This window comes from Typopeltis vanoorti, chromosome 16 (genome assembly GCF_054136105.1).
Source record: "Typopeltis vanoorti isolate ZY-2024b chromosome 16, IOZ_Tvanoo_1.0, whole genome shotgun sequence".
NCBI classification, from domain to species: domain Eukaryota; kingdom Metazoa; phylum Arthropoda; class Arachnida; order Uropygi; family Thelyphonidae; genus Typopeltis; species Typopeltis vanoorti.
Window position 1 is genome coordinate 29,782,300 of NC_143564.1, and position 13,508 is coordinate 29,795,807.

The following is a 13,508-nucleotide window of genomic DNA, read 5'->3' on the forward strand; positions in this document are numbered from 1 at the left end:
TTTATAAGCTCTGTATTACTTAAAACTTGGCATTTCTAGCCTGGCTCCCACTGATGAGATCTCAATAAAGGTCGAAACCGGTCTGGGTAGTGGCCTCTGGCCTTTAGTGCATAGCATCATACATCTCCTCTAGGTGATGGGCTCTGCATTTAAATATCAAGAATAGTGATCAGAACTTATTTGACCTTTACCACGAGTTGCCTAAGACTTGCACTACGTATGGGTCAGTTAGACTGGCACTACTTGCAGGCACAAACTTGACTTACTTGTCTGTTTGCTTACTTGAAAAATGGATTAAAACCAGGTTTATATTTAAAATAGCTTGTTTGTTTTATGGTCATTGCATCAGTTTTGAAATGAAACTAAAAGATGAATTTAGCAACTTGAAACCAGTACTTAAGTAATTCTTCAAGAAACAGTAACCTGCTCTGTTGATAAGAGTTAATATTTCATTTGACAATTATTTAAATATTTATTGTATAGATAACTTTTGTTAAGAATTGCTTTCTAACAAATTAATTTTTTTAGGAATAATGGTTACCCAAGCAACCTGTCTGGACCACAGAGGAGGAATAGTGGCACACAGTGAGCGTTACTTCCCTTTGGGCAGTGACCCATGCACACAGTGTACCTGTCTCAGTGGAAAACCGGAGATGTGTATATCTGTTTTATGTTCTCCACCAGAGAATTGTCGTCAGTATCATGCCCTTAGTGATAAGTGCTGCCAGTTTGTTTGTTTGGATAGGCATCCTCCTGACAGGCCAGTTTCTAGTGGGAACAGCACTACTACAGGAAAAGGTGAAGTTTGCTGAATCTATAAGATTTTTTGTTATTGTTTTCAAAGTGTTAATGCACAATCATATTAAAATATAAAATATTGCAAAAGCTTGAAAAGTTTATTTTTCACTTGGTTAGAGCATAATAAAATTAGTTTAACCCTTTATCCAAGTGTGAGCAAACAAAGTTTGCACCTGAAAGTATCTTCAGGACTGGGGTAAGGTGGTACAACACCAAGAAACTCGTTGCAAAGGTGGAGCAAGCTACTAACACTCTTGAAGATACTTTCAGGTGCAAACTTTGTTTGCTCACACTTGGATAAAGGATTAAACTAATTTTATTATGCTCTAACCAAGTGAAAAATAAACTTTCAACATCTTTCTCTAAATCCAGAGTAATTTATTAAAAAAGAGTGGCACACCATTTGGCAACTCCTATAGGTGGAGATGACCTGCTAATGCTTCTGCCTGGTATCTCCACTTGGGCCTGGCTCCCACTGAAGAGACCTCAATAAAGGTCAAAACTAGTCTGGGTAGTGGCCCTTCCCTTAATGCATAACATTAGACATATCCGCAAGGAGATGTGTTTTGCATTACATTATAGGAGATACTGAGATAGGAGTGTTGGTAGCTTGCTCCACCTTTGCAACGAATTGCCCTGGTGTTGTACCACCTTACCCCAGTCCTAAAGACACTTTCAGGCGCTAACTTTGTTTGCTCACACTTGGATAAAGGATTAAACTAATTTTATTATTGCAAAAGCTTATAAACAGGACTTGAAAAAAAAAACAGTCACCTGATCATCTGTGGCAAGTGAGAATTTTTACTTGATAAAATAAATCAGGAGTTTCATTTCATCATCAATTTAATTGTTAATTTTTTTTTGACATAAGAGCAATACTGTGCTATGTTTTCTGTTGTAAATAAGTTTACATTTTTTTTACCATACTTATTGTGCCTGTTTTGACACTTATTGATTTTGTCATAATGAAATATGACCAATAAATGCATGGATACCTGCACATTATTTTATCTTTAGAGAGCACTCAAATGTCCTATAAAGTAAGCAATTGTGGCAGTGGCCTAAAATAAATGTGCCATGGGTAGACAAATGTTTATGTATGATAAAATGAGTTTTTTTTTATCCTCTTCATATCCTATAGATTGATAAATGCACACTAATATATAAATAACTTTTTTTTTGGTTTGTTTGTATTATAACTGTAGTCCATTAGTACAATGGGCTTGATAAGTTTTTTTATTATTATTATTATTATTTAAAATTGCTTTTTATTTATTTATTTTATTTATTTTTACATAGTTTGGAAACTCTGTAAGTAAATCCAGTAAGAAAAACCGTCATCAAATCCAAACAGACTTTGAAAGTGCTAAATGTAGAAAACATTCCTCCTGCTCAAATGATCATCAAGCCTCTCTCTCTCTCTGACTATTGCTGTTATATGCAGCTGTCATAAATAGGGAGAGAGGTAGGATTCACTACCATTTTCTCATCTAGATGTTGTCATAGTAACATCATCCAAAAATAAAGCTAACCTCTTAGCTCCATTAGTCTGCTCTTCAAACTCTTGTACAGACAATAAAATAAAAGCACCTCCATACCATCTACAGTATTCTTTCTATTAACTTTTGCCAGAAATTATTCTTTTTTCTTATATCCATCAGATGAGTCTTCTGTGAACAAATCTTTGCTATATGGGGTCTATTTCTGGCAATTTCTGTCATCTGTCTAAACTCAATAACTATGACCTTTTCTTCAAAGACTGTAACCAAGTTTGTTTTAGTTTGCCTCTTGATTGTTTTCCTCCAGTGATTCCATCCTAGGCTATATTTGGCAATCTCTGATAAGACATTCTGTGGAGATGTCCAAACTATCTTAATTATCGTTTAAGAATTGTATTTGTTATCTTCTCTGTGGTTTAATTCATTGATTTGCTCATTTGTTTTGTATTATGACCAGTGAGTTTTTTATTTTCCTTAAACATTTCATTTTGAATGCTCTGATTTTCTGTATTTCTTTTTGATTGAGTTTCTATGTCTTGGCTCCATATGTTAAGCCTCTCTCTCTCTGACTAGGGAATTTATGAAGTTACCATAGATATAATAATGATGTTATAGTTTTAGTTTGAGGCTTTTTGAAATACTCTTATTTTTTCCTATTTTGTTTCATTTATTCATATTGGCCCATCCTATGTTAAGTCAGAAACACTCAAATACTGTTTCTGTATTTTCGAGGTTACGAGTAAAAAGATTTCCAAGATATCTAAATTGGTTTACTTGTTCATTACCAGAAATACATCAGAAAATTCCTCATTTCTTTGGATACTGATTTGATCTAAGACCCTCCCCCTCTCTCTTTTCTCTCAAAAAGTAGTAGCCAAATTCTGCACTACCTTAGAGGCTCACTACTGAATTGACGATCACTAATATGGATTTTGCTCCACATATCCCTTTCCAAAGGAGCCTTCATAACTCTATCACTGATCCCCTTTTGGAAAGAACTCAGTTCAAATCCCATCTAGGATCCACATATATGGATCATATATAGAAATTGTGAATATTAAAGATCCAACATGATTTCAAAGCCGAATATGTGTAGAATTTATGAAGTTTCGAAATATTGACTTATGAGAATACAATCCTTGGCATTGGAGTTTGCATTACTTAAAAGAACACAAGCACTACCCAAGCGTCCATATATTTGACTTTTATTATTGCATTTAATAAAGGTTTCACTGGTCAGACAGATGTTTTGAACTGGTTGGTTCTCTTCAGAGACCAGGCAGAAACCTTTAGAAAGCAAAAACTCTCCTTCAGTACCAAAGCAATCCGATCAGAGAGTTGTATTTTTCATAAGTGAACTCTTGGTCAGTGCATAATAGTAATTATCAAAGAAAGAGCCATATCCTTTCCTTTAGTGTTACATGGCGATCAGCATTCATTTGTTCTCTGATGTTGTTATTAATAGATAGCTTTGATGTAGTTTTTTCCCCCACTAGAGGCTAGTAGAATAACGGTTGATCAAATCATTGTCACTTCGGCATACTGTTTGAAATGTAATATAGCTTCTTTGTGTGTGTGTGTGTGTGTGTATACTCCAGATGATGACTTTAATATGAAGGTTGAAACATCCGGAAATTAAAATAATTATTTCTAACATGGTTGTAATCTACATAATTTTACTGAAATTAAAGAGCCATATGGCTTTATTTTGGTAAAGTAAATTAGATAGAAATAGGATATTAAAGATTCAATATTGTTTCAAAGTCAGATATATGTGTATTAGCTTAAGAAGTTTTGAAATTTTGATTGTATTTTCATAAGCTCTCATCAAAAGTTCAAAACTTCCTAAGTTTCTACATATATTCAGCTTTGAAATAACTTTGAATCTTTAATATCCACTATTTCTATATAATTTACTTTGGCAAAATGAAGCTGTATATCTTTGACAATTCCTTTATAAGAGCTTTACATCTGAAGATGAATTAGCCCATTTCATACAGGGGTGGAAATGTTTTGACTGCTGGAAGCTTGTGTTTTTCATTTTGCAAACAAGGAAATGAGCCAGAAGAATAGATGCAACGTGCTGCCCTCAATCTGCTTAGGATATAATTCAGACACCCTCCCCCTTCCAACCCACTGGAATAGTTTCTCAGCAAATGAATGTGCTTAATTAAAAAAATTGAAAAGGATATTGCTTGAATGAGCTGAAATTTGTCAATTAGGAAAATAGGTGTAGTTTTTGCAATTTGGGAATGTAAATCAATATTGTTGATGTTGGAACTAACATATTTATGAAGTGATCTTGGAAGGTTTTGAAGATTCACCTTTTTCTGTTTGTGATCTCTGTCTCTTTAACTTTTCAGTTATTGTTTAAGTTGAGTTGAAATTGAGAGGACATAGAATGTACAGAATAGATTCTTTTTATGGAGAATTTCATCCAACTCCTCTGCAAACCATGGTCGCGGTAGGACCATCATATGTACTGCTACTACATGGACTCCCTCCTGCTCCACCTGACAGAATGGTGTTCTCAGAATTATTAACCATCTGAACTTGGAAACCTCCTAAAGCATTATAATTGTTTGTTGAGTATATTATCTAGTGGCTGGTCAGTAGATTAACTATTTTTAAAACTTTATGCTCAGAAAGAATAAATATTGTCTCTTTGGTCTTTTGTCATCACTCATATTGCATCCTGAAAAAAAATATGAAAGTAAATCTTGCTTTTTTTCTCTTGCAATGTTATGGTATTACACTGGAGGAAGAAACTCATTTTCCACTTAATGGTGCTAAATGTTGCAAAGACTTGAAATTTTCCTCTGAAGGGTAGGGGAAAACTACTCCTAGGTAGTTTCTTCTACTCTTGTGTTTTAATATATTTATTAGTTCTTGGATATATCCATGGTCACTAATAAACCCACTAGGCTAAAGGTGCACCAGAGAATTTGTCGCAAAGCAACTTCTGAGGTTTAGTTCAAAGCACTAGAATCTTGCAGTCTATCTTGGTTTTCTCAAGAACTATGTCTTTGATCCTTTTATAGTTCCAAACTAACTACCCTCCCCTGATGACACTTAATGGGATAGCCAATGGCTGCAACTGTATTTATTACTATTACTCTTATTGCATACCCAGTGTTTATATAGGGAACACTGAGAAAGCATGCTATAAGTCTTTCTCTGAATTCTGTATTGGTGTTTTGTAGTTAAGAATTTCAAATATCTTAATTACTAGAAGCCATCCTGGTTAGTTGGTAGGTTAGTGTGTTTACTCACCAGCCAGCTGGCTGGAGAGTAAACACACTAACCTACCAACTAACCTACCAACCCAAACACACTAACCCACCCTTTGCATGGATGTTTGTAATTATGTTTACAAGTGAGAGATGAATTTCATTTTCCAGTGTAAGACCACCACTCATTTATTGGCAACCTGAAATGGCTTGAAAAAAAGTTTCATGTTTGGTCTCTAGAGCAGAGTTTCCAGACTACGTAAAAAAATAAATTAAAAATACAGAAAAATATATAAAATCAATAAAATAGGAGGGGAAAAAATCCCTAGCTCACCTATGGTACAAAATGTACTAAGGTTTGCAAATAGCCTTTCATGAGTGGGAGCAACATTAAATAAATAAATAAATCATTTACATCAGGAAAAGTTATTTTATATTTATTCTCACCCTCCCCCCCCTCCAAAAAAATTAACTTATTAAGCAATTTAGAATACAGATTAAAATGAAACTGTTTCAGTGAGAAAGTAAGAATTTAAAAACATTCAGTTCTACTCATTCATGATGAATATAATTATCTTTCTCTTGAAAAAAATGTTCTACATTAAAAATGTATTCAACCTGAGAAATATTTCATGAAAGAAACTTGTTAAATTTTGATTTTTCCTAAAAGGCAATTCAAACTCCTTGCAAATATATTGTGTTCTGGGTCAAATATAAATGACTAGAAAGAGACTGCAAAATAGCCTAATAAGGAATGTAGAAAACTGCTATTTTTGACCAGATGCCCATTGCTCACCTCTCTGTGGTAAGTCCCAATAGTCTGTATTTATCTGGATTCTGAACAAATGAAGACATAGCAGTTTTGGACTTAGCAGACTAAATTGTACTCTTTATTGCATGACAGTAATACATTATGATGATACACCATAATCACATATGCAAGCTGGAGTGTCAGTTAACCACTGTTTTTATTAGGTAATTAGGGAGCAAACAGTGAAAGCCCAGCTATTTTGAGAAATGGAAGAAACACAAAAATCACTATCAGTCAGGGAATTAGAGGAATGTCATGTAAAAATAAATGTTTCTGAGACTAAGTTCCCTACAGAACTTCATGTTCATTGGCATTATAATAGCACCAAATGGGGTGATATCTGTAATTACTGCTGCTTCTCCTTTTATTGGGCTGACTGTTGTTTTTGCTTTTCTAACCTCAACACCTGCTCCAACCAAATAGCATAAATAATTCTTAATCAGTGCATAAGTTTCTGTGATTTAACATTTCTATAGATAGTTTCCAGCATTAAGATCACATGTTTTAAGATAATTAACGAGTTTAATAAAATATAACCCTACATCAGGGATATTAGCAAAAATTGTACAGAAAAGAGACTAGAACCAATGCAGGCCAAACAGGAAGGTAGGGTGTGGAGATCTGCATGTCTGAACATGTAAGAGATGTCAAAAAAAGAAGACAGCATAAATCAGGTTTGGCATTCCTTACAACTACCATAGGCCATCGAGTAGTTTGGAAATAAAAAAAAATTCCTTATATTGATCATAATTGTTTTATATGAAAGTTCAAGGAAGCCTCTGAAATGCTGCATATCTCCACATAATGTAACAAAAATCAAGGCTTAATCCTACACCAAGTTTAGTCTGCTTTCATTAAAAATCTTGACTACTTAGGATATGACATGCGCCATGCTACAGAACGTGACAGTAGCAACTAGCATTGTCCCAACACATATACAGTAATTAACTTAACATTTTTATTGGTTATTTATTTATGTGTATGAATTGTGAAGTTCTGATAAAATCTAATGTGTGTAATTAATTGTTTCTGAGTTTTTTTTCTGTATCTTTGTTATTACCTCTGACAACTTATTTTATTTGAGTTATATTTTTATTAAAATAAAACTCAAAACTATCTACATAAATAATTCTTACTGGAATTAAAGCCTTCATCCCATTATTTTACCCAAAACTCTAGACCATTATTCGAACTTTGATTCTCCAGCAGATATGTCAAGACAGTCCAAGAAAAGCATTCAGCATATCACAAGTGGCTTGAAACTAAAACCCAACCTACTCTTTATCGCATAACAGCTGCAGAAAGACCATTATTAAATTAAAGTCAGGGTTTGTTATGGCTAAATAAGAAATCTTGCCTTCTGGCAAGATTTCTGCATTTAGCCATAACAAACTGATTTCTGCATCAAGGCCATTAAGTGCAGTTAATCCATATTTTCGCCTCTCTCTCTCTCTCTCATACACATTCAGATGGCACTGTTGTATGAGTAATATCACCAAGAGACACGGCTGACCTATTAGCATCATTCTTCTCTTTCAACTCTTGCATTGATGATCAAAAAAGAGTAACCGTGCTTTACCAATAACTGCTCAGTGCATATCTACCTTAGATTTTCATCAGAGTGATATCAGAAGAATCCTTGAGTAGCTTAGATACCAATAAATCTACTGGTCCTAAGGGATAAGTGCTTTGTACATATTATATACCCTATAGGCATGGAAACAAGACTACAGAAACCCCCCCCCCCCCATATCTGCAGGTTCACTTTCCACAGTTTCAGTTACCCACAGTCAACCCCTGTCCAAAAATATAAAATCAAAAATTTCATAAATAAACAATTCATAAGTGGGGTGCTTAAGGGTCAAAGCTGTATAACTGAGAGGAGACCTCCACATAGCCTTTAAAGGAATGCGGAGAACCGACCAGGGCTTCTGACCTAATGTCCAATCCTCACCTTCTCGTGGTGCACCCTGTTGGGTATCTACTTGGATACTGAACGAACGAGGATGGGCCGGCAATTTGGGATTTAGCCGACCAAATTGTATTCTTATTGGTTAAACCAAAATAACAAAAGGGTGGTACAACATGACAAAATTTCATGCCGGCTGGGGCGTAGCCTGGTTAAACAAGGCCCCCATTGTTTTTGCCAGAGAACCAGGGCAAACAGCGAAAAGTCAGCTACTGTAACAAATCTGAAAACAAACCCAAACTCAACATCACCAGAGTTAAAGATCAGTACTATCAATAAGAAGCCTGAATGGCAAAGAAATTGAGCTAGCTGAAGAATTATATAAGTACCAGATCGACATAATAGGGGTGACTGAAACAAAAAAGACAAAAACTGGTGAGATCTTTCTGAGTAATAAATACAAAATGTTATATTCAGGCAAATACAATCAAGGAAAAGAAGGAGTAGCCATAGTATTCAACACAAAATACAAGGCTAATCTTCTTGAATGGCAGTCAGTCAGTCTCAAGTAGAGTAATGTGGGCAAATATGAGAATGGGGAACTGGACAATGAGACTTATTTCTGCCTATGGTCCCACACAAGGTTGTACTAATGTAGAAGTGGAGGAATTTTTTGAGGCTTTAGAAAAAGCAACTGACACAATGAAAAAGGAAAAGTTGGTCCTTGTTGGGGATCTAAATAGCAGAGTAGGAAATGATTGTGAGACATACAAAAATATTTTGGGAAAATTTGGAGAAAAGAGCAAAGCTAGTAATAATGGCAAATATCTGTTGGATTTCTGCTCAGGACATGGACTGGTTATTACTAACACCATGTTCCAACATAAACATGTGCACAAATTCACATGGAGAGATGAGACAAGGAATACGAAAAATCTCATTGACTATGTTATTGTTGATAGTGATGTTTTCTCCCTGGTGCAGGACACCAGAGTGTACAGAGGTACAGAGGATTTGAAATTGGAAGTGATCACTATATAGCCTTGAGCAGGATAAAATTGAATTTCATATTGAAAAGAATAACATGTAAGAAAGTTTTAAAGTGAATAAAAGTTGAGCAGCTCCCAGATGTGAACTGTAGACTAAAATACACCAAGATTATTGAAGAAAAAATGAAAGAGTTTGAGAACAGGAATCAAACCTTGCAGATTCAGTGGCAAACTCTGAAGAAAACATTGATCGATTCTGCCAGAGAGGCATGTGGTGAGGTTGTCTGCAAGAATAAAGAAATCAGAACTCCCTGGTGGACACAGGAAGTTAAAGAGGCAGTGAAGGAAAAGAAGAAAGCATATCAAAAGTTACTGTCAAATAAGTCAGCTTGTGCTCTTAGGGAATATAGAGACAAATGTAAGAATGCTAAACACTGTGTAAAACTAGCTAATCAAAAGTCGTATTCTGGAGGTTGTTGAAGAAGCTTAGGAATGGAGGAAAGAGTGCTGTAAAAGGAGTTAGAGATGATAAGGGTGACATGAAAACGGTAGAAACAGATATCCTTGAAGTATGGAGCAATTACTTTGAAAAACTGCTAAATGAAAAAGCAGTGATGACAGCACAGTGGTAAAAAACCACTGACCAGGCATGCAGTCAAGAATACATATCCATACTTGAAGTAGAAAAAGCCACCATAGGCTTGAAATGTGGAAAGGCAGCAGGAGTAGATGATATTCGACCAGAAATGCTGAAGTATGGTGGTATAAGAGTCTTACAGTGGCTGCACTGCATAGTTCAGAAAGCCTCGACAGAGGGACAAATTCCTGATTATTGGAGTAGAGCTCTCATAGTACCCATATATAAAAAGGGAAATAAAACTGAATGTGAGAATTACAGAGGTATTTACTACTGAGTGTTCCTGGCAAGATCTATGCAAGTATACTTGAAAGACGGTTGAGAAGAATTTTGGAAGAAAAGCTTGGTGAAGAACAAGCTGGATTCAGGCCAAACAGAGGCTGTCAGGATCAGATCTTCACTTTACGACAGATAGTTGAGAAAGTATGGGGATATAACAGAGATCTGTATTTAAGTTTTGTCGATTTGAAAAAGGCATATGACAAGGTGCCAAGAGAGAGAAGCTATTCAATACGCTGCAGTTATATGGTGTCAATGGGGCATTATATCAAGCAATACTTAGTCTTTATTTGAGTTGTAAGTCAGCAGTTAGAATTGAAGGAAGTACAGGAAGATGGTTTATTGTTAAATTTGGTGTGAGGCAAGGATGTGCATTTTGCCCTCTGTTGTTCATTATCGATATGGATCACATTATGAAGGAAACTGGTATTATTAAGCATGATATCAAAATTGGAGGTGTTAATGTCAGTTCTTTGCTTTATGTGGATGATGTTATACTTCTGAATAAATCTGCTACAAGTCTGCAAGATTCTCTGATTAAATTGAATAGCTGTTGTAATAGGTATGGTATGAAGGTCAGCAATAAAAAGACAAAGACAATGAAAATAGGCAGAATCATTGAAAATGTCAACTATGTTGTGAATGGAGAACTTGTGGTATAAGTAAAACATTTCAGCTACTTACGCACGATTTTTACTGAAGATGGTAAATTAAATATAGAAATAGACAACAGAATCAGCAAATCTGGTATGGTGGGAAGTCAATTGAATAAATTCATATAGAATAAGAGAGAAATTAGTCAGAACACTAAATTAGCTGTATACAAGACAATGTTCAAACCAGTTTTAACTTATGGATCTGAGAGCTGGGTCAGAAGTAAAACACTTGACCAACGACTAGAGACCACAGATATGAGAGTCCTGAGAAAGATTATAGGCATGAACAGATGGCATCAATGGCAATATCATATTAAAAACGAGGATATTAGGAAAGAACTTGACATTGTCAGCATCCACGAATGGCAGAGAACACTTGTTAGCAGAACAAGTGTTCTCTGCCAGGTTGGCAGGAAAACGACCCAGAGGGAGATCAAGATATAGGTGGATTGATACGGTACAAAGTGCCTTAGACGATAGAAATATAAGATCTGATAATGTTGGAGTCTTGACAAGTAACAGACTGATTTGGAGGAAAATTTGTAGATAGGAAGTTAGTAATGTTGTAATTTTTTTCATGTAGTACTATCATATCCTGTACACCCCTTGAGGGTACATGGCAGGAATTTGATGATGGTGATGATGATGACAATTCATAAGTTTTAAATCGTACGGAATTTTGAATAGCATGATGAAATCTCATGCCATCTCCTGGGATGTAAATCATCCCTTTGTCCAGCATATCCATCCACACTGTACAAAACACTATTGCGATATCTCAGTGCTTGTGTTCAAGTAACCCTTATTTTACTTAATATTGGCCCAAAGTACATATTATACATAATATGTACTTTGGGTCAGAACAGTGATGCTGGTAATTCGATTATGCCAAAGAGAAGCTGTAAAGTGTTTCCTTTAAGTGAAAAGGTGAAAGTTCTCTACTTCATAAGGAAAGAAAAAAAAATCATATGCTAAGGTTGCTAAGATTCCTTTCACATTCACAAACTTTTATTGCAGTATATTGTTATAATTGTTCTATTTTATTACTAGTTATTGTTGTTAATCTCTTACTGGCCTAATTTATAAATTAAACTTTATCATAGGTATGTATGTATAGGAAAAAGCATAGTATATTATTATTATTATTCAGGCCTCCATGGAGTCAAAAGACTCATCGTGGGAGGTCCTTTCTAAGAAATACAAGTCTATTAAGACTCATTGAGGGAGGTCCCTCCTACGAAACACAAAGGCTATCATACTACTCCATCAGGCAATGCATTCCATGGTTCGACCACCCTCCATGCAAAGAAACCATTCCTCACTCTCTTTCTCACAGTTTCCTTTTGTAACTTCCAGGGATGGCCCCTTGTCATGACTCCTTCCCTATGTTCAACCAAGCGAAAGAACTCCCCAGTGCCAACCCTGTAACCACCTCTCAACAGTTTAAAAGTCTCGGTCATATCGCCTCTCCTTCTATCCACCAAACTCTGCAGTCCACACTCCCTCAGCCGATCCAATATATAGGATTCAGTACTATCCGCAGATTCAAGTATCTAGTGGGATCTTGGAATGTATCCCCCACAGATGGGGGGGGGACTAGTGTATATTCAAGCCATCAAACTATCATCTCATTGCATTTGCATCAGTCAACTCCACCTCCCAGAAGTTCACCAATATGGATTCTGTCACTCGTTATCTACAGCAGATCTTGCCAGAATCAATAATATGGAAAGTTTTCATCAAACATATGTGGTCACTCGATGTTTCTAAAATGATCAAGTTTGGCATAATGGTCTGCTAGTCAAATTACCATTTAATGATCTACCACTACCCTTCGCAATTAGATTGTCAGTTTCTTTTCTCTTCCAGTTTTCTGCATGGTGAAATGGCTTCCTTTCTTCGGATTTCTCAACCAATGTTGGAGTTCTCCAGAGCTCTCTACTTTTGTTGATGTTCTTTCTCTTGGCCATGAATGATTTTGTATTACTAACCTCAAATCCTCTCTATATTTTGTTGATAACAGTACTCGCCATTCCTCTTTTTCATTTGATAAACTTTACAATGCTCAGATATATATATGTGAAATATCTACGCTACAAGATCTTCCATAGTCAGTATCTCAATATCCTTGCCATATTTCAGTAAGAGTGTAGGCTACCTTGCATGAAATAACACAGGATTGTATTTTATTGAAGTCATTAAAACTCAATCCATATATATATATATATATATATATATATATAGATATATATAGATATTTATATATTTGGAAGATCTACGCTACAAGATCTTCCATAGTCAGTACCTTAATATCCTTGCTATATTTTATTAGGAGTGTAGGCAACCTTGCATGAAATAACACAGGATTGTATTTTATTGAAGTTATTAAAACTCAATCCTGGCTTATTTCATCCAAGAAAAATTCCATTTCACCTCCCCTCGCTATTGATAACACAAAAATCAGGTATCCCTTCTTAGGCTGCCTTACACCTCTTGCCTGTCCTACCATAAGTACATCGCTTCCTTAGTATACAGGTATCCCTTGTTTTGATTAACGTGCCTTTAACCCTGCGGAGCTCGCAGGTGATCTGACAGATACATGAAAATGTTTAATATAAATATTCTTATACAATTCATTGTATAGCTTGGAGGTCATGAGTAGCTGTGCATTCATATGTCACAAGTGATATTCCCCACTGT

The 13,508-nt window shown here is 35.4% G+C and overlaps 1 protein-coding gene across 2 annotated transcripts in view; it reads left to right on the plus strand.

Moving 5' to 3' along the window:
* LOC150097914 (uncharacterized) overlaps nt 1-13,508 on the plus strand; it is a 156,961-nt gene that overhangs the window by 101,057 nt on the left and 42,396 nt on the right. For both annotated transcript variants that reach the window (XM_090405973.1, XM_090405972.1), the window contains exon 3: nt 529-798. In XM_090405973.1, the coding sequence (XP_090262099.1) occupies nt 529-798 (270 nt within the window). The remainder of the gene's footprint in view (nt 1-528; nt 799-13,508) is intronic.